We start from the raw sequence: 21,198 nt of genomic DNA on the forward strand, positions 1-21,198 counted from the left end.
CATGGGGCTGCAAAGAGTCGGACATGGCCGAGCGCCTGAGTGACAACAACAACATGCAACTGAAGAACTGAAATTTTATTTAATTAACTTTATTTTTATGTAATTAAGTTAGTGGGCCTCTGTCTTGGACAGTGTCATTTTAGACTTTAACCCGAATGGTTTTCTGTGCAGAGTAGTACTTGAGAAGACAGTGGGAGGGAAGGGCAAAAGGAGGGCCTGGAGCCATGGGAATAAAGGTAGATCTTCATAAAAATGAAGATTATATGAATTTTAATCTCTTCCCATTCACACATTAGTGTGCACGATGGAAGCATTATTTTTAGGAAGAGATGCGACCTAGGGGGCTGGTACCCTTGTTCCTGACCTGAGTTTAACTTGATGGGTTTTTTTAAAAATTCATTTACTCATTTTTAGGGCTTCCCCTGTGATTCAGTGGTAAAGAACCCACTTGCCAATGCAGGAGATGTGGGTTTGATCTCTGGGTCGGCAAGATCGCCTGGAGAAGGAAATGGCAACCCACTCCAGAATTCTTGCTTGGGAAATCCCATGGACAGAGGAACCTGGTGGGTTACAGTCCATGGGGTCACAAATGAGTCAGACACGACTTTGCAACTAAACAACAACAACAGTTTATTTATTTTTGACTGTGCTGGGGCTTCATGGCTGTGTACAGGGCTTCTCATTGTGGTGACTTCTCTTGTTGCAGAGCACCGGCTATAGGCGAACGGGCTTCAGTAGGTGAGACCTACAGGCTTGCAGGCTCTAGAGCATGGGCTCAGTAGTTGTGGTACAGGGGCTTTAGTTGCTCTGAGGAATGTAGAATCTTTCTGGACCAGAGATTATACCCATGTCCGCTGCACTGGCAGGCAGATTCTTGTCCACTATACCACCAGGGAAGTCCACTTGATGGGTTTGGTTTTTCACATCTGTGTCCTGCGTAAAGCATCATTAGGACACTAGCTCCTGTGCCCAGATGAACAAGCTAGGATATAGGCTAGGATAAAAGATGTTCTCACCTTTGGCTCTTTCTGGTGGTTACTGTGCCCTATTCTGATGAAAATGAAGATGGTTATCTTTGGGTGGCTTTTGCATCGAGGTGAGAGAGCCTGAGAAATATAGGGTCTTGGTGAAGATTTCTGCTGTTCTGTAAATAAGAGCTTCCGTGAATGTGCACGTGAATCCTTTGGGAGCCTTTTAAATGCAGATTTTTGATTCAGCAGATTGAGGGCAGGACCTTTCTCACTAGCTGCAGGGGAAGGCAGGGCTCACAGGGCGGTAGGGAGGTTGGGGGCGAGGTGAACCGGAGAGGTCGAGGTTCCCGGTCTTTCCCTGCCCCTCACGACAACCACTAGATGGCGGCATGTCCACCTTCTCCCACAGCTCGACTGCCCTCAGGACCTAAGGCGATTGCAGCCTCTTTTGTTATTGTTCTCGGCGGGTTGTGATTTTTCCTTTGATTCACTGGTGCATGGCTTTTCAGACAATAAATCCAGGCATCTGAAGCCTTTCTCTCCGGTCCTCCCCTAGGCGCCAGCTGCCTTCTGCTCTGTGAGGGTGCCTCTTGCCCACGACTAAGAGGATTCTGACCTTCTGTGTGGCTGTTTCTCCCACAGATGGAGCCTGTGACTCAGAGGCCATTGTGTGTCATCCCCGAGTCCCTTAGCACCACAAAATGCCCTCTTTTTCAGTAAATGCAGGCATGCGACATTGATGATACTGTTTCCTTATTATAAAATCAATAGATTCTTTTTTTAAAAAGAAAATATTCTTCATAAACCCACCTGCCTGGAAACATTAATATAGTTGTGATTTAGTCATTTACTCTTATTCCATGCATTTACAGTTACATATTTTAATTTTCTTTTATAAAAATGGGATGGCTACATAAATTTGACTTGATAAAGTGTTTGTAATAAAGCTTGTCAGTTTCACCTTTTTTACCTCGAAAGGAAGATTTCATACAAAAGCAAAAATCTCCTTTTGAAATGATATATTTCTGTTTTTTAACAAGAAGACTCTGCCTGTAATGCAGGAGACATAGGAGATGTGGGTTTGATCCCTGAGTCGGGAAGATCCTCTGCAGGAGAAAATGGCACCCACTCCAGTATTCTTCCCTGGAAAATCCCATGGACAGAGGAGCCTAATGGGTTACAATCTATGTGGTCACAGAGTCAGACACACCTGAGCAACTAACACAAAAGAACTATTACAGCTGAGCACTATTGCAACTTTAAAATATCTCTTTTAATTTTAACTTTGAATCTGCTTGTATATATCTATTAAATATGATCATTGTAGAAAATTTGTAAAGATATCATTTTATATAAAAACAAAGGACTTCCCTGGTCGTCCAGTGGTTAGGACTCCACGCTTACACTGCAGGGGGCACAGGTTCAGTCCCTTGTCAGGGAACTAAGATCCCATATGTCTTGGGAAGCGGCCAAAAAAGAAAAAAAAATAAATACATCTTTTTTAAACAAATAAAAATAAAAACAAAAATTCATTGTAATCACACTTTGACATATTTTTATCTAGTCTTTTGGTTGGTGTTCCTTACTTAGTCATCTTTTTAAAAAACCTGTGATTATAATGTATAAACAACCTTATAACCCAAAGTTTCTTCTCCCTCTTACGCTTATAGAAAATTTAGGAAAAAACAGACAAGTTCAGAGTAATAAATCACGTGTACCTACCCAGAGATGCCGACCCACAGCAGTGTTTCAGCACATTTCCTTTTATGCTTTTCTGTGTTGTTGATATCACTCTCTAGTTTCTTGCCTGATTTCTGTACCTTTCTCTAGTCTATAACCACCTTAATTATCCTGAACCACACAGCCACACGTTTACTATACAACTGCATCTAACTGTCTCTGCTGTCAAGCTTGGTCATCTTTCTGTTCAGTTTCAAATGACTTTTGTACTAAACTAACTGCCCAGGTGGAAGAATGAGGCCGTGAGGCAGGAGGCAGGGGACCAGTGGCCAGGTTTCCATCTGCTTGGTGGAGAAGGAGCTTCCTCCTTTACCAAGGGTTCTATGTCCTGCATTGTGCGTTATCACTGTTTTCTGTGTCTTCAGAGGCCTTCTCGGATGAAGGTGGGATGCCAGGCCCAGGGGTACTGTTCAGTCACTGTTACACCACACGGTTCATGTTCTCTGCCTCAGAGCGGGCTGCTCGCTTAGGTGATGTGGGTCTTCCTGGGCCAAGGGTTTCCACTTCCTTTTCTCTAGAGGTTAGTCCTCGAGGGGTCTTGCTTCTGTCTGGCACTGGAAAGTCTCTTGATTAGAAGGCAGTAGGGGTTTGCCCGGGAAGTTGGGGTGTGTGTGTGTTTCTGGCTCTCTGACCCAATCTTTCGAAAGGCGATCCGGGCGTGTATCAGAAGGCATGGCAGGTGACGTCGGAGCTCTGCTCGGGTCCCCTGGGTCCCTTCCCACTGTTGTGTGCTCCCTGATGTAAGCCCATGCCTAAGGCTCGTTCTCAAAGAGAACAGCCTATGGGATTATGGAGCCTGCTTTGCTCAGGCTCCTTCAAGCCAGAAGGTGCATGGGAATTTATAGCCCCTAGGGCTTCCCTGATAGCTCAGTTGGTAAAGAATCCGCCTGCAATGCAGGAGACCCTGGTTCGATTCCTGGGTCAGGAAGATCCGCTGGAGAAGGGAAAGGCTACCCACTCCAGTATTCTTGGGCTTCCCTGGTGGCTCAGCTGGTAAAGAATCCGCCTGCAATGCGGAAGACCTGGGTTCGATCTCTGGGTTGGGAAGATCCCCCGGAGAAGGGAAAGGCTACCCACTCCAGTATTCTGGCCTGGAAAATTCCATGGACTGTATAGTCCATGGGGTCACAAAGAGTTGGACACAACTGAGCGACTTTCATTCACTCACTCAAGGCAGGCTGTGGACAGTGGCAGACAGAGGTGAGAATCTGAAAGCCCATTCCCCTTGCCTTGGACAGCGCAGCTCTGAGTGATTCACCCCAGATCCCCCAGGGGACCATGGGGCTGACAGCCGGCCTGCTTCCTCCCCAGCCCTCACCGACTCCCCCCACCCTCACTGGTCTCTTCTTTCTTGAACTACTTGCACACAAATCTTTGCCTTGAGATCTGCTGTGGGACACCTGACTGCTGATGGAATGCTTTTATTTTTCCATCTCCTTTAAAGTGTCCCTGCTTCTGTTAGAACATGACGTCGAACATGCATTCACCTCTTCACCACATGATAGTACTTAAGCTGTGGGCCAGGTGTGAAAAACCCACATCCAGTTGATCTGTTTAGTAAGATTCCATGTTAACCAGAAGGGCTTTTTGAGTGTATAATCTGACACCAAATAAAGCATTTGCCCCTTTTCAGCCTTCCTTTATTGGGTGATTTCTAATCATAACTACTTTCTCAGTAAATTGAACCAGTGGGACAGTGTCTTTGCTCTTTTGGCTCGAGAGCTGGCTCCTTGCTCTTGGCTTTTTCCACTTGTCAATTAGATGCGTGGGTGGCTGGTGTGTAGTTGGATGTTGCTGCTGCAGTAAGCTACCCTCCTGCTGTTATATCCTTGAACTGTTGTATCAGTTATCCATTGCTACTTAACAAACAGCCCTCAAACCTAGTGATTTAAAGCAACAAGCACTTATTTAGTTCATGATCCTGCAGCTCAGCCACTGAGGCTGGGCTATTCTCATAGGTGTAACAGAACTTCTTCAAGTGTCTGCCTCTTGCTGATCTTGACTGGACTCTTTCGTATCTGTCGGGCCTCAGTTTGGACCACTGGGTTGATTCTTCTTTGTTTTATGATGTTTCTTATCTAGCTGGACCCGAATAGAACTGAACAGGGCTTCTTGAGGCTCAGGCTCAGAACTGACACAAAACTCAACAATCATTACATTTTCCTCGTCATAGCAGGTCATGAAGCTAGGCTAGAGTGGTGGAAGAGGGGAACAGGTGCTCTGCGGTTGCCTGGCTACATGGAGGGGTGGAGAGGTATGATCACCTTTGCAATCTATGCCTGTGTGATCTCTGCAGTCACAAGAAGCATCTGGGGCTGTTTTGCAGAACTGAGCATTGGTGAGGGACCAGCTAACGAGGGGGACATTTTCCAGAAAGTCTGCGAGCAGCTGGTGACATACATGAACTCAGGAAGTCACTTGTTGCAGAAAAACTTTCTGAAGCAAGAAGTGGTTCAGAGGTTCTTGCGCCTCCTTTCTTCTTTGCAAGGTAAGGTTTCTGACAAGCTTCAGTTGGGTTCAAAGATGCTGTATGCACCTTAAAACTCTTTTCTACTATCTGTTTAAGAATTGATTAAAAAATAAATGTCATGAGCTACATGGAGAACATTCCAACAACACAGAACATTCTCCAGTGAAAAGTGGATCATCCACCCCTTGAACTTCCATCTTTAAATCTCATCCCTGGGGCAACCTCTGTCATTTATTTCATGTATCCTCCTGGAATTTGCATATACGATCCATTTACATTTTTAATTCATTTTTTAAAATCTTTAAATGAGTGTTTAAATAATTAAACATTTATTTGTTTGTGCTTAATTTTCTTTGCTGCACTCAGGATTTCTCTTGTTGGGACAAGCGGGGGCTACTCTCTAGTTGGGGTGCACAGCCTTTTTCTTGTGGAGGCTTCTCTTGTGGAACATGGACTCTTGGTATGAGGGCTCAGTAGTCGTAGCAGATGGGCCTAGTTGCCCCATGGCATGTGGGATCTTCCTGAACCAGGGATTGAACCCATGTCTCCTGCATTGGCAAGTGGACTCTCAACCACTGGACCACCAGGGAAGTCCCTATCCTTTTAAAAATACCACAGATGCTTCTCCTCTCTGTTGGCTAAGACTGTACACTCCTTGGGTATTTCCAGCCTTCTCAAGACGCTCACTCGCGAGTGCTGTCACTGAGGTTCACCTGTGATTGAGTAGCGTGGCCGAAATAACTCAGTCCTTGTTTATGGTTTCCTGTAACTTGGGGCAGTGACGTCCCTCTGTTTAGGCTTGTGGCTGGGGACAGAAATCACAGGAACCTTTTTTTGGAGTGTGGTGTGTTCTTGTTTTTGAAAGAAATCCCTCCTGATCTGGTCTATGACATTGACCGCGGCTGTGCCAACGCCTTCTTCAAGTTTTTACTGGAAAAACAGAAGTGGCCCGAAGTGCTTTTGCTGCTGACCCGAAAGGTGAGCGGGCAGCCACCGCTCGGGGACTGTCTCATCAAAGACTGCGACCTCTCGAACCTCGACCTCTGTGCCATCCTCCCCCACCTCAGGGTCTGGGACCAGCGGAGGACCCTGCTCCTGGACCGCCTGATAGACCATGGAGGTGAGTCCCAGATGCTGAGTCAGCACCGGGGTCCTGCCAGGGGAGCCCAGGTGCCGCAGGTCACGGCGCTTTCACTTGATTTTGGAGACTCCTTTTTATTTTTAAAAAATGTATTTATATTTTGGCTTTGCTGTGGGGCATTCCCTGACCAGGGATCGAACCCACACCCCCTGCAGTGGAAGCATGGAGTCTTAACTCCTGGACCACCAGGGAAGTCCCTTGGATTCTCCTCCTGCCTCATTCTCTTTCTCCTCCATATCTTCTCAGTGGAAGCAGTGATCAGGTCAAGGCACTTCTGTGAATTCTTCCCTTTCCTCTGTGTTTTGTGTGAGAAACATCAGGTTTGTGGAGGGGCGTCAGCCCTGGTGCAGCCACAGGGGTCTTTTCCTCCTGACCCTCTGCTGGACCATTCCTGGCGATTGATACACTGTGTGGGTCCTTGTCAAACTCTGCCGTGTTCTTTTCTGATCCATGATTGGGATTTGTGGTGCTTGTTTTTAAAGAAACGGCCAGATAATGGGTGGGTGGAAACATCTGCCGCTTTCATCAGCACAGTCGCACTTGGCTGGATGTGTGTCTGGAGCGGGCAGACGGCTTGCTGGATCCGGTTTTATTTAAAGCTAATCTGGAAACACCAGCCTCCTCTCCCTACGCTTCCACCCCTCCAAAACCCCTTCCTAAGGCCACTACGAACTGGCTTCCATCTCCTCATTTATAAAATGGGAGTGACAATAGTCCCCCTTTCTCAGGGCTGCTTTGAATATTCAGTGTGTTCATGGATGCAGGATCTGGGCAGAGTGCCTTGGCTGCATGGTTTTCCACCTGCCTTGCAGTGTAAGGGAAATGACCTTCAGAGGGAGTGATGCCACACTGGTCCCAGCTCTCAGAGAGCCTTACAGAGCTTTCCGGTGTTGGCCTTACCCATGGGTTTCAGGAGATAGATGGAAGGTTGCCTATTAATGTCTTCAAACCCATTCCTGACGTGGAATCTTACTACCTTTGCCCCCAAACCATGGCAGTTGTGGAATTCCTGTTTTGTTTCTGGTGAAGCAAGCACTCATTGAAGGCCTCCCCGCGGTCAGGTGCCAGGGCCCAAGGATGGAGAGTGAACTCATGGCTGCCAGCGAGCAGCAGTGCAGGAAGGCTGCAGGTCCAGAGAGGGTGGAGGTCGGGGAGCCAGCAGTGCAGAGCAGAAATGTGGACTGAGCTAAAAAGAAGGTGATGTGCGCGTGGAGACAGGTCAGGGAACAGGATAAATGAGGGCCGACGGGCATTCTCGTGGAGAAGCTTCATAGAAGCAGAGGAAGTGGGAAGCTTGCTCATGTCCTGGTCACTGAGTGTGTGTCATGGAGAGGGTTGGACAGACACCGGGAGTTCATCTGCTCACACCGTCCCCATTCCAGGGCAGTGCTGACAATGGTCCTGCTGCAGCGAGGCAGAGGGAGCTGGCGAGATGGGAAAGGAGACGAGGCCCAGGAACAGGACACCTGGAGGGGGCAAGCTTTCCCCCCAAGGGCACTGGGAAGCCCTTGCCTCCCAGAAAGGGAGGTGGCAGGAGGGCCTTGGAAGTGGGGTCCGCACCCTTTCTTGCTTTAGGCTGAAGGGCAGAAACGGTCCCACCCCTGGGATGTGGCTCACTGTGTCCTTCTCTCTGCCTCCCCCAGCCTTGCTAGAGGGTCTCCAGAGCAGCCAGGAGACGCCGCTTGCTGTGTGCATGAAGCATGAGGACTTCGACCTGGCCTTCCTCCTCTTGACCAAGGGCGCAGACCCCCGAAGTATTTCTCTCACAGAAGGTGACACTCCCTTGCATGCTGCGCTCCACATCTTTCTAGATATCAAAGGTAGGCTTCATTCTGTCAGCAGTCGTTTTCTTGAGGACGAAACTGGATATTAGAAAGGATGCTTTGGTCTTTGGTCTTTCCTATAGGAAAGCCAATGATCTGGAAGAGGTCTATTTCTTGGCCAAGCCCCTCCCTTTTGGCCCCTCACCCATAGCTCAATCGGAAGGAGTGACCATCATGGGGAATGGTCAGCGTGGGCTGACGGAGAAGATTCTTACATTCCAAAGTCGGCCATCCATAGCTGCACATGCTTTTTCATTTATTTACATCATTTCAAGGGTCCTGACATAAAGGATCTTGTTGGAATATTAAGATGATTTCTGGGTTTTTCTGCCTTGGCACTACCGACAGTTGGGCAGGATAATTCTTTGTTTGGTGGCTGTGCTGTGCATTTGTGGGATGTCCACCCACTAGATGCCACAAGCACCTCCTAAACTGTGACAAGCAGAAGTGTCTCCAGACAAAGCCACATGCCCATTGGGGAACGGATTGCCCCAGTTGAGAACCACTGCGTTATGAAATGCTTGGGGAAGTTCTGTGTTCTAAGAGCCCTCCCCAGCTGGCGTCTCTGCTCCCCAGAATAGCTGTCCAGCACTCACAGGGTTTTTGTGTCTTTCAGCTGACATCGGTTTTAACTTCCTCAACCACCTGCTGGATCTGTTCTGGTCCAAGCCAGAGGAGTTTTCCTACCTCAACCCCAACATGCAGGATGGCAGCGGGAACACACTGATGCATATCCTCTTCCAGAAAGGCATGCTCAAACGCACGGGAAAGCTGGTAGGTCTGCTGGCGAAGTTTGACATCAACCTCAATCTGAAGAACAAGGAAGGCAGAGACGCGCGGCACCGCGTGAAGAAGAACGACCCACTGCTCTTGGCCTGGAACAAAGCCGTGATGGAGAGCAGGCGCCGGGGCCGGCAGGATGCCGCTGCCCACCCCGGAAAGCCCCCACGCCCGGCGGCCCTGGCTCACACCGCTCAGGTCAAGGGCTCCTCCAAGCTTCTGCCGGGCCCTATGCGAGCCCCACCCAAAGAAGCCAGGGTTCCTGACAGCTGGGAGACCCTCCCTGATGCCCAGGCTACAAGGCCAGAGCCTGGGGCTGCCAGGCCCTGCTCTAGGAAAGACTGCCTCCTGCAGGACATCACAGCTTTGATTCAGCAGCTGGAATTGGATTCATCCCTCCCGGAGGACTGTCCCCAGAGCCCCAAGACTCTGGAGACAGGAGCTGGTACCAAAGAAGAGAAAGACGAGCTGCAGGGTGCCCCGGGGGCGGGGGGCTCTGATTGCAGCGGGAGCAACCCGGGGGCCCTGGAGGCTGCGGAGGGACACGTGCAGGCAGGCCTTTTGGCCCCGCGGCTCCTTCCGGAGGGTAGCAGGGGGACAGAGGGCAGTGACGACCAGGACGACTGGAGTGTGTCAGAGATGGACGTCTCCCTCCTGGACTTCGAGAACATGACGTGGGAGATCGAGTGCACTTCGGAAATGCTGAAGAAGCTGTCCAGCAAGGTCATGACCAAGGTCATGAAGAAGAAAATCATCCTTGCCATCCAGAAGCTGGGCAATGGTGAGTGGACCCCGGGCCTGCGGAAGCGGCTGAGGAACCTGAAAGGAAGCATCCAGCTCTTTGAGGCCAAGCTGGACAAGGCGGCCCGGATGCTGTGGGAGCTGGCGATTGACTTCTCCCCACGGTGCAGTGAGAACCCCGAGAAGATCATGGCCGCGGAGCGCAGCATGCACCCCACCGAGAAGTCCGGGCGGGTCTACACGGAAATCATACGGATCTGGGACATCGTCTTAGACCACAACAAACTGTCCTGCTCCATCCAGGCCATCTGCAGCGCCTACAACCGGGGCTTGTCCTGCATCCTGCGCAAGAAGCTGAAGGGCATCAACAAGGGCGAGGTGTCCGCCAATATGAAAATCCAAAAGCGGATCCCCCGCTGCTACGTGGAGGACACGGAGGCCGAGAAGGGCGGGGCCCGCGCCGAGCCCGAGTACTTCCCCCCGGCCAGCGCGGTGGAGACGGAGTTTAACATCATGAAGTTCCACAGCTTCAGCACCAACATGGCCTCCAACATCCTCAACGACATCACGGCCACGGTGGAGTACCCGTTCCGGGTGGGTGAGCTCGAGTACGCGGTGATCGGCCTCAACCCCAGGCCGCTGGAACCCATCATCCTCATTGGACGCAGCGGCACGGGCAAGACCACCTGCTGCCTATACAGGCTGTGGAAGAAATTCCACGGCTACTGGGAGAAAGCCGAGCAGGCGGGGAGCCCGCTGCTGGCGAAGCAGATCTGGCTGAAGCGAAGGCTGGAACTGGAGCCCAGAAAGGAGGGTCAGGGTGGGGAGGAAGAAGAGGAGGAGGAGGAAGAAGAGGAGGAGGAGGAGGAGGAGGAGGAGGAAGAAGGATCCATGGAGGTGGGAACAGTGGGCAGCCTGGAGGAGGAGCAGGAGAGTGAAGCTGGTGCAGAGGGAGCCAGTGGGGAGCCAGGAGGGCCCGGCCAAGGGGAGGAAGAACTCGCCCCACAAGAGCCCCCCCAGCTGGAGCACTTACATCAGATCTTCGTGACCAAGAACCACGTCCTGTGCCAGGAGGTGCAGAGGAATTTCGTGGAGCTTTCCAAGTCTACCAAGGCCACGAGTCACTACAAGCCGCTGGAACCCAATGTCCACAAGCTCCAGGACCTCAGGGATGAGAACTTTCCTCTGTTCGTCACCTCTAAGCAGCTGCTCCTCCTGCTGGATGCTTCTCTGCCCAAACCGTTTTTTCTTAGAAACGAAGATGGCAGCTTGAAAAGATCCATCGCAGGATGGTCCACGCAGGAAGAGCTGACCATCACCAACTGGCAGGAGGATGAGGAGGAGGCTGAGGCCGATGGGGACTATGGCGAGGAGGAAAAAACCATGGAAACGCGCCCGAGCGACAGCGACCCCCGGGTGTATGTGACGTTTGAGGTGTTCGTCAATGAGATATGGCCCAAAATGATAAAAGGGAAAACCTCCTACAACCCTGCCCTGATTTGGAAAGAAATAAAATCTTTTCTCAAGGGGTCTTTTGAGGCCCTCAGCTGCCCCCGGGGGAGACTCACGGAAGAAGCATATAAGCAATTAGGGCGGAAGCGGTGCCCCAACTTCAAGGAAGACCGGAGCGAGATCTACGGCCTCTTCTGCCTGTATCAGCAGATTAGGTCTCAGAAAGGGTACTTTGACGATGAGGATGTTCTGTACAACCTGTCCCGGAGGCTGTCGAAGCTCAAGGTGCTCCCGTGGTCCATCCACGAGCTCTATGGTGATGAGATCCAGGACTTCACCCAGGCCGAGCTGGCGCTGCTGATGAAATGCATCAACGACCCCAACGCCATGTTCCTCACGGGGGACACGGCCCAGAGCATCATGAAAGGCGTGGCCTTCCGCTTCAGCGATCTGCGCTCCCTGTTCCACTACGCCAGCAAGAACGCTGTGGACAAGCAGTGCGCAGTGCGCAAGCCCAAGAAGATCCACCAGCTGTACCAGAACTACAGGTCCCACTCCGGTACGTCCCGGCCTTGCCTTATGGGGGAGGTGCTTGGCACTGACCTTGGGCTGGTTTTAAAGCTGTGACTTAGTTTTGTTGGGCTCTTGTAGCTAAGCCAAGTACAGTATTTTGGCGTTTGTTAGTAACTACCTTCAGGAACAAGAGATCTTAGGATTTTTGCCACTGCTCATTTTTTTCCTCTGTCTCTCCCTTTTTGAGGGTGGGGTGGCATGTGGCTTGTGGGATCTTAGTTCCCAGACCAGGAATTGAATCTGACTCCTCCACCCTGAGAGCAGGGAGTCCTAACCACTGGACCGCCAGGGAATCCCCCTTTTTTTCTTTTTTTTAATTGAAGTATAGTTGATATACACAGTGGTGTTAGTTTCAGGTGTCTAGCAAAGTGATTCAGTTATATACAATTTTTCAGATCCTTTTCCCTTATAGATTATTACAAGATATTGAGCAGAGTTCCCTGTGCCTATACAGTATGTCCTTGTTGGTTATCTATTGTATATGTAGTAGTGTGTACATGCTAATCCCAAACTCCTAATTTATTTTCCCTGCTTTCCCCCTTTAGTAACCATAAATTAAGTAGATGCCACTACTCATTCTTAGGTTGATGATTTAAGCAGTGGTTGAGTGGAAGTAAACCTCTAAGTAATAACTGCTTAAGGTGTTGGCCATGACATGGAAACATTTCAGGGGAACATGTAAACAACTGCTTGAGAACTTTTGTTAGAGCACTTTGGAACCACATGCTTCTGTAATGTAAAATGATATACCAATTACAAGTCATTAATCCTGAACGAAAGCAGCTTTTCTTTAAGAAGAAGCAAGAAAAGTAGGGTGGTAAGAGGTGGTGGGAGATAATGCAAACTCAGGTGTTTTTAATTTGTGCTTCACATGTACCTCTTCCTGTGCCAGGCATGATGCCAAGCAGTTGGCATAGAGTATCTGTTTTTTTTTTTTTTTCTTTCACTGTGCTATGTGGCTTGTGGAATCACAGTTCCCTGACAAGGGATTGAGCCTGGGCCATGGTGATGTAAGTCCAGAAACCTAACCACTAAACCAGGGAACTCCCATGGGCATCTGTTTTTAACCTTCACAACAACCTTACAAAGAAGGCATCTCTCCCATTTTACAAACGAGGTAACTGACACAGAGAATACTTCCTATGTGGTTTTTAGACTGCTCACCAATTCACCGTCTATGTCCTCCATGTGACCATGGACAACATAGAGCATTATTTTACATGTTTGAACCTTTTGTTTAATGGACTCATGTCAGACATACCTTTCTACAACTTTGTATTTTTGCGTATAACAATGTTTTGGGATTTCTGCATGTTAATACCATGGAGCTGCAGTTCATGCATTTCTACTGTTCCACATTTTGTTTTCCACATTCCAGACAAAATTATTCTTCTTTTATCCTTCAGCAAAAATATTTTCATTTTTTATACCTTATTGACAACACATCTCTTACTTGCTTTACGTCCTGAAATGCTTCCTTTATCATTTTTACATATTAGAGTTTTTAACTTTTAAAAGATGATAGCAAAACCAAGAAACAAGAAAATGACCTATTTGTTATATCAGCATTTTCTGATTTGCAAACTTAACATATTCTATAATCTCCATAAACATACATTTTTCTCATAGCACAGTTTCTCTTTACTGTGGCAGGATGCATGTTTAATGAACCCAAATATCTTTTGAAGTTCTACTAATTAACCCAGGGCTGAAATCGCAGGCAATGAGCTGTGCTTTTATTTCAAGGACTTGATAAGAGTTACAAACTTTCTTCTAGGTATATTTTTATTCTCTTGGGGTCAGAATTCTGAAAACAGCATGTTATCAAGCCACCTTTCTCTAACTGCATATTGCGAAAAGAACCAGTTTTAGAGTTTCAAAAGAGTTTCATCTTAACCAATTTTCTCTGGAGTCTGAAGAATGCCCCACAGTGTTTTAAAAAAAAAATCATCTTTTTTCTTAGAGGTTCATAGCTAAATTTTTCTTAATGAATTGAACCTGAATTTCCCATTTTACAAAAGGCAGCAAGAATACCAATCACACAAATGGAATATATATAAAAAAATATATATATGTATATAAACTCACACATCAGAAGATAGAACGGTCACAGATCCACTGAGAAGATGACCCATATGGAGTCCCAAACAAACACCTCCCCAGCATGAAGGTCCTCAGTGGTTGACATGTGTCAGAACCAAATGACAAAATGCTCAAATGACACTCAGTGCTCACAAAGGGTCCTCAGTGTTAGACCCAGGTCAGAACCAAGTGGCAAAAATGCCCAAATGACACTCGTTGCTTCCAAATAGTCCTCAATGGCAGACAATCAATCAGAACTAACTGACAAAATGCCCAAATAGCGCTTCATGCTCAAAAGAGAAGTTAGCCGGGTGCATACCAATGGACTTACTGGGTCTTGGAGCACCTCGGTTCCTCCAGATTCATGTTTCCACTCCACCAAGGGAAAGTACGTTGGCAACCAGTGCTGAGCAGGGGAGAAACAGGGAGGATCCTCAAAACAAATGGTTTCAGCAGCTGCTAGGATGTCTCCCCAAGCCCCCTCCTTAGGGCCAGCAAGCCACGAGCAGCAGGTTCCTCAAAGCCTTCCCTGCGTGGTGTCATGGCAGCGGACTCCACTCCAGAAAACCAGGGGAGCCAGATATCGCGAGAGCGCAGCCTCCCATTGTGTGCCCAGACCTTATGGCAAGTGGGTCCAGACCCTCACTGCTCAAAAGTTAATAAAGCAGCAGGGTTGGTGGAAAGGAAAGTATGCTTTATTTCTGAGACAGGCAAATGGTCCAAAGATCGACTCCCCTTCCCCCCACCGCCCCTGCCCCATCAGTTGGACAAGAGCTTTTATAGACGGGGGGAAGGGGGCACGTGCAAAAACAATATAGTCAGCTCTCACCATCATCTTGAAATTGGTCGTGTGGTGGTCTGATCAGTGTCATTCTGGCTGTTTTAAGTACAGTTGTTCTTCAGTTCCAGGGTCAGTTTGTTCCCATGTGCTTGAGGCCAGTTCTCAGAATTGTGGCAGCATGTCATGGCTATAGTCTTTCCATCATGTAGTTAACGACTTCCAGCTGGAGGGGGTTTCATTCTCTCTTAGACTGCTCAGAGGATATGGTTCAGAATATCTCTGATCCTTGAGAAGGAACTAAAGATCCTTGACTTTGCTTAATGACTAAACTCTTATTATTTAATCTTGTTGGATTGCTTTTCTTTGCTTCTGCATTTTCTCACCTCTCTGATTAACCTTTTTCTTTGGCTAAAGTTTTTCCATAGACAGAGGGAACTGTTCCTGTGAACAGTTTTTTTTTTTTTTTTTAATGTGTTTAGCAACCCACCCAGGTGATCGCTACTTAAGCCCCATCTTCCACCTCCTCTCAGGATGGAGGGAAGACTGTGTGTAAATGTTTCTGTGTATAGAACCAGAAAAAGCCCCAATAATATGTGTTAGAATTGAGAGACCTTAGAAAACACATCAAGCATTAAAAAAAATTTCAAGCCACCTGTAAAGCTGCTCACAGCTCACGTTTTGTTTCGTTTCCTTCTGATCTTTTTTCCCTATACATATATGCATTTATCACATACATTTATTGATTAGGTAGTGAATATGTGTTTAGTGAATATTTCTTCCCATCTTTTATTCTTGTTTAAAATTGAGGTCCTTGTCTACATAGCATAACATTCACCTGTTTAAAATGTGCAATTTAGTCATTTTTTAATATATTCATAAGGTTGTGCAATTATTACCATTAATTCCAGAACATTTTAATCACCCCCAAAAGGGTGATTAAAAAACCCCATGAACACTAGCAGTTACTCCTCATCGCCACCCCGCCCCCGCCCCCCGGCCCCTGCCACCCCTGTGAACTACCAGTCTACTTTCTGTGTCTGTAGGTTTGCCTATTCTGGACATTTCATTTAAATGGAATCACACAACATGTGACCTTTTGTGTCTGACATCTTTCATTTAGCATAGTGTTTTCAAGGTTCTTCCATATTGTAGCATGTTTCAGTACTTCATTGCTTTTTATGGTTGAACCATCGTCTGTTCTTTGATTTTTTGTTTAGTTGCTAAGTTGTGTCTGACTCTTTTGCGACCCCATGGACTGTAGGCCACCACGTTGCTCTGTCCGTGAGATTATCCCGGCAAGAATACTGGAGTGGGTTGCCATTTCTTTTTCCAGGGGATCTTCCCAACCCAGGGATTAAACCTGTGTCTCCTGCATCTCCTGCATTGGCAGGTGGATTCTTTACCACTGAGCCATGTGGGAAGCCCATTCTTTGATTATGTTCATATAAAATAGTTTCATCTAAAAAAATTTTCATCTAGTTCCCTAGAAAGGCATTTAAGTGGATTCCAGTTTTTCGCTGCAATGAACACTTCCATGCCTTTTTCTGATCCTGTCATTAATGTACATCTCTGAACCACCATGGCAGCTGACGTGCTTAGATTCAACAATTTCCACTTGTATTCTTGATTTCTTTATATTGCATACTTTTAATAACAGTAGCATTGGATAGTAAAATTTCCCTTCACTGTTTGGTAATAGTAATGGGGACATGTATGCCCATTTCATAGAATTCTATCTGGTGTCGGGCAAAGAGCACACAGCCCGTAAGAACAGCAGGAGACCTGGGATGATCTGTATTCAGTCCAGCTCATTACTCTTGAAGCTCTCAGACCTCAGAGTCCCTGGTTGTAAAAATAGGGTTGTCTGGTCTGTCTAACCAGGCTGCTGTGAGGATTAAACAGGATAATTGTTATGAAGGAACCTGTTGTATAGGCAGCCTCACTGTCATTGTTACTTCAGCACTCTTAGAAATGGGACCCAGGGAGAAAGCTCTTTGGAAAATCCTTTATCTAGCTCTGACAATTTTTCTTAGTATAGTGCTCTCTCCCCAGGGTATAAACATAGTGGGAAAGGGAAACAAGCCGAGGTTGCTGTCTCAGCTAACATCCAGCTCTTAGGACTTCCCTGGGGGTACAGTAGTTAAGAATCTGTCTGCCAACGCAGGAGACGCGGGTTCGATCCCTAGTCTGGGAAGATTCCACATGCCATGGGGCAACTAAGCCCATGCGCCACAGCCACTGAAGCTCGCTCGCTTAGAGCATGTGCTCCACAACAAGAGAAGCCCACCCATGGCAACTAGAGAGTAGCCCCCACCCCTGCAACAGGAGAAAGCCCATGCACAGCAATGAAGACCCAGCCAAAAAAAAAAAAATCCAGCTCTTACCATGTAACCTTGTCTCCAGTGCTCTAAGTGCCAATGACTCATGAGAATTCTTGTTTCTTTTACACTGTATATTAGCCCTTTGTGTTAGCATCCTAACAGCTCTAAGTGTTTAGATTACATTTCTGCCTTGACTCTTCTTCATGAGGTCATTTTCTCTAACATGAATGTAGTCCAGGAATGAGATTCTACAAAACCTTCTTAGGACAGTAAACACATCCCTGCCTTTGTCCGCTGTACCCAGAGTAATACAGAGCCCAAAGTGATAATCTGGGCTGAAATAATAATATATTATTATTATAATATCTGGACCTGAAAATTGTCCACAATTAGATGTACTCTCAGGACCAATACCGCTTCTCGGGGGGGGGGGGGAAATAGCGAACTAAAATAAGGAAACAAAATACACGGGAGCCTACGGGTTAGGATTCTGGGCCTTAACTGCCAAGGGCCCAGGTTCAACCCCTGGTCGGGGAACTGAGATCCCACAGGCTGCTCAGTGTGGCCAAAAAAAATTAAATTAAAAAAAAAAACAAAACAACCAAAAGTCCAGCCATGTTGGCGTGTTGTACAACATCTGACTTTTATTTTTTCTTGTCTTATCCCAGGAATCCTCAATCTGGCATCTGGAGTGGTAGATTTACTTCAGTTCTATTTCCCGGAGTCTTTCGATCGCCTTCCAAGGGATTCTGGCCTTTTCGATGGCCCCCGGCCAATTGTCCTGGAATCCTGTAGTGTGAGTGACTTGGCAATATTGCTTCGAGGCAACAAAAGGAAAACCCAGCCCATTGAATTTGGAGCCCACCAGGTGAGTTTCTTGAGATTGTATGTTTTAAAACAAAAGGCAGTTTGCAGTTGAAAAAAGGTTTGAGAAGCTGAGTTCTTCCACAAGGTAGAATTCAGTAGTTCCTGTCCTAGGATGAGGAGGTTTCAAGGATGAGTGAGTGACTAAGTGTTATTAACATTCCCACCAGCCTGGCTGACCTAGTCCACGCCAGCACTCCTCTTCGGAGACATTACCTGCCTCCCATAAAAATAGACTCAGCTTCATTAGATTTCTGTTTGTGCTGTGTGAATTTTTTTCTCTCCAATCCTTTTTTATCCCCCAAGGTGATCCTTGTAGCCAATGAAATGGCAAAGGAGAAAATTCCAGAAGAGCTGGGATTGGCACTTGTGTTAACAGTTTACGAAGCCAAAGGCTTAGAATTCGATGACGTCCTCCTTTACAACTTCTTTACTGACTCTGAGGTATGTCATGCCGAATTCTTTTTCACACAGCATGTGTATGTCTGAGCTCCACTTCCACTCCTGGAAAAAGCATTTGGAGCTGAGTAGAAGAGTTTGTCACAGGTGACCATTTCCGTTTTGGAGCATCATCCATGTGATGTGAGGTTTTTCTGTGTCTGGATGTGCGTTTTGACAATGGCTGTGGCTTGGTTCATAGTGTGTCCTGGGCTGGCTCTCCCCGTGCCCTGCCCTTCCCTGCTCTCTTGGATTCATCTTTTCTGGATGCCTGGTACTCAAGTACCTGCTTCTGTGTTTCACTAGCTACTGTTATCCTTGACTGCCAAGGATGCTCAAGTTGGAGCAAGGTCTAAGGAGAGCCTGACAAATGAAGGCAAGGTTAGCAGTGTCCGCCCTCTGAGGACAGAACTGGGCAAGGTCATTCATAGACAACTCTGGGAAGACACAGGAGCTTTGGTTCCTGCCACGGGATCAGGTGATGCAGGGGACGAGAACAGCCGCCCTGCCTGAGTGCCCGTCTGGCACGGCTTAGCCGCCCACTGCTTGCTGCCCTTGCCCACGATGGCAGTGAAAGAGTCCGTGGACTGACCCCCAGTAACCTCTGTGCCAGCCCGGTTGTTTTGACTTGGCTCCTGAGTCCTTGTGATGGTTTTTCTTCCCGAGCTCAGTACATTATGGCTGGAGCCACCAACTCAGTGGTTCTCAGTTTTGTAGCCACTGCTTGCTCTTCACCACCGTCTCTGGTGGGAGCTCAGGCTGGCTGCTGACCATGCTGTTGGATCTCCCGTGGGGACTTAGCTGGCTGCACCCTGGTCCCCGTGGCAGATTTCCCATCGCACATGGCGCATGCTTTAAGGGGCTGTTTTCATACTCAAATCAAGAGCACTGTTAGCTTCGACTCCTTAAAATCTGCCCCAGAAACAACCCTTTAAAGGGGGTCCTTTGGGTTTTGTTCCTGGTCTTTTTTTTAAATGTCACATTTGCCTTGACGATAACTACGACTAATATTGCTATGGATGCTTTACGGCTTATAAAGTGCTTTTTGAATGCATCATCTCACTTTATCCTCCATCAGCCCTCTGAGGGTGTGTGTATTTTTATGACCTTCATTCTACATGTAAGACCGAGGGTCATGGAAGTAAGTTGCCTGAATTCATAATATAGGTGGCAGAGCTCGGAGATGATCTCAGATGCTTTGAGTTCCAAATCTCATGATATTTCCACTGTACTCCCTTCCTTTTAATGCCCCGCATGCAAACCCAATCAGCTTCCAGAATCTTCCACAATGAACATACCATTACAGTAGCTTAAGTGCATTCCTTTTCTATTGACTTTTGCTAATAAAATCAGATGCACTCTCATTAACCCTAGAACCACTTTTAATCTCTGAGGACTAACTTTTTTCTCTCATAATACATCCATTGGTCATGGTTGGACCGAGGCTCTTCTAAAAGAGGAAGGGGTAAGACTTTGTTGTTCCTGTCCTTTATTAACTGCCCATTGTATGCTTGTGCTAGTAAGAAGCTCCATGAGATCTGGACTTACGGCTCATAACTTGTGGTCCACTCTGCTCTCTCCCCTTGATCCTGGAATGGCAAAATCCTGGAGTGGCTCAGTGAGTTGCATGAAATTAAAAGAATCACAGATTAAGTCTTGTGGTAACACCCACTTCATCTCACAATAGAGTGAGAATTCTAGAAAGATTCCTGGTATGCTGCTTCCCAAATACCAGGGAATGGAATCATGCAGTCCCAGCACAGAGGTCACCTGTAGTTTAGCATTTACAACCACAAGACCAAAAGGTGCCAGTCAGCAAATGAGAGGAGATGCTTCAGTCAAAAGGGAGGACAGACAGAAGTCACATAAGTCCCCACACGTCCATGGTCTGGCTGCTCACGTGGGGTTTCTTTCGAAGAAAGAAGGCTGCTAGAGTATTTGTTGTTTGACACAGGGGAGGACTGCCCTCTCTGTCCCTGAAGTGTGTGTCTGGCAGACACCCTGTGTGTGTGTGTGTGTGTGTGTGTGTGTGTGTGTGTGTGTAGGGGGCTTCTTGTTGCCCTGGCTTGTGATTCTTCTCTTCAGAGAATTCACTGTTACCTGTTCAACCACGTGGACATTAGAGCTATCTTCTTTTGCGATGAGGAAGGAACCGAGGAATAGTTAGGTCAAGTCCTCTTGTAAGATTGTTGCCTCACTTGGGGGAGGGGCAGTCATCCTCCCAGTCACCCCCAAATTCTCCTCCTCTGGGGACTTTGAGGGGTGCTTGCCATTGACACTCTGCCCCAGCGGGGAGCCCCTTCCTCCACACTCATGTGTGACTAAGACAGGAGGGACTTTCAAAACCACAACTTTGAAGGGTTGCTGAACCAACCTAGACAACAAGCCCCACAAAGGAAGCCTTGCTGGTAGATTCTAAGCCTTTTTCCTTCACAATTACTAATCCCCAGAGAAGCAGCTGGAAGACTTCCAAACGCTTCTTCTTTTTATTGGCAAAATTGCTACCAGCCTGTATTCTTGCCATCCATACACGTACTCCTTCTTGGAGGCCCTGTCTTGAGAGTGAGAGGTGTTTTATTCATGGAAGCAGCTTAGTCATGTGCTGTGTGAAAAGCTTCTGCATCTCCCTGCAGGAGTTTTGAAATATAGGTGCTCCTCTGGCCCTTCCTTCAGCCAGCCTGCACCTCTGCCGTCCGCCAGACCCCCTCAGATATCAGCACATGGGTCTTGGCCTGCTTTCTCTGGCAAACAAGTTGGGTAAACAGCTTTACAAAGATGAAGAGATTTCACAGATGTGTCTTGAAGAATTTTTTTCAGCTTCCAGTTACTTAAATGATAACATGATTCCCATCTCTTCTCAGAACATGGCGATTAATTGCCTAGATGGTTAGTAGCATAGCCACTCTTATGTATTTGTCCTTATTATTTATTTGTATGTTTTGAAAGTCCCAGTTATACTGCTTGGGATCTGAACATTCAATATAGCTTGATAATGTTCTAAACTCTATAAACACTAAGTTA

General features: G+C 47.4%; 1 protein-coding gene across 7 annotated transcripts in view; it reads left to right on the plus strand.

Annotated features, from left to right (window-relative positions):
• The window catches only part of TRANK1 (tetratricopeptide repeat and ankyrin repeat containing 1), a 93,734-nt gene that overhangs the window by 45,757 nt on the left and 26,779 nt on the right, over positions 1 to 21,198 (plus strand). For all 7 annotated transcript variants that reach the window (XM_043885768.1, XM_043885767.1, XM_043885771.1 and 4 more), the window contains 6 exons: positions 5,038 to 5,199; positions 6,047 to 6,301; positions 7,966 to 8,142; positions 8,762 to 11,677; positions 17,544 to 17,743; positions 18,046 to 18,183. In XM_043885768.1, coding sequence (XP_043741703.1) covers positions 5,038 to 5,199; positions 6,047 to 6,301; positions 7,966 to 8,142; positions 8,762 to 11,677; positions 17,544 to 17,743; positions 18,046 to 18,183 — 3,848 coding nt within the window. The remainder of the gene's footprint in view (positions 1 to 5,037; positions 5,200 to 6,046; positions 6,302 to 7,965; positions 8,143 to 8,761; positions 11,678 to 17,543; positions 17,744 to 18,045; positions 18,184 to 21,198) is intronic.

This window comes from Cervus elaphus, chromosome 24 (genome assembly GCF_910594005.1).
Source record: "Cervus elaphus chromosome 24, mCerEla1.1, whole genome shotgun sequence".
Classification (NCBI taxonomy): domain Eukaryota; kingdom Metazoa; phylum Chordata; class Mammalia; order Artiodactyla; family Cervidae; genus Cervus; species Cervus elaphus.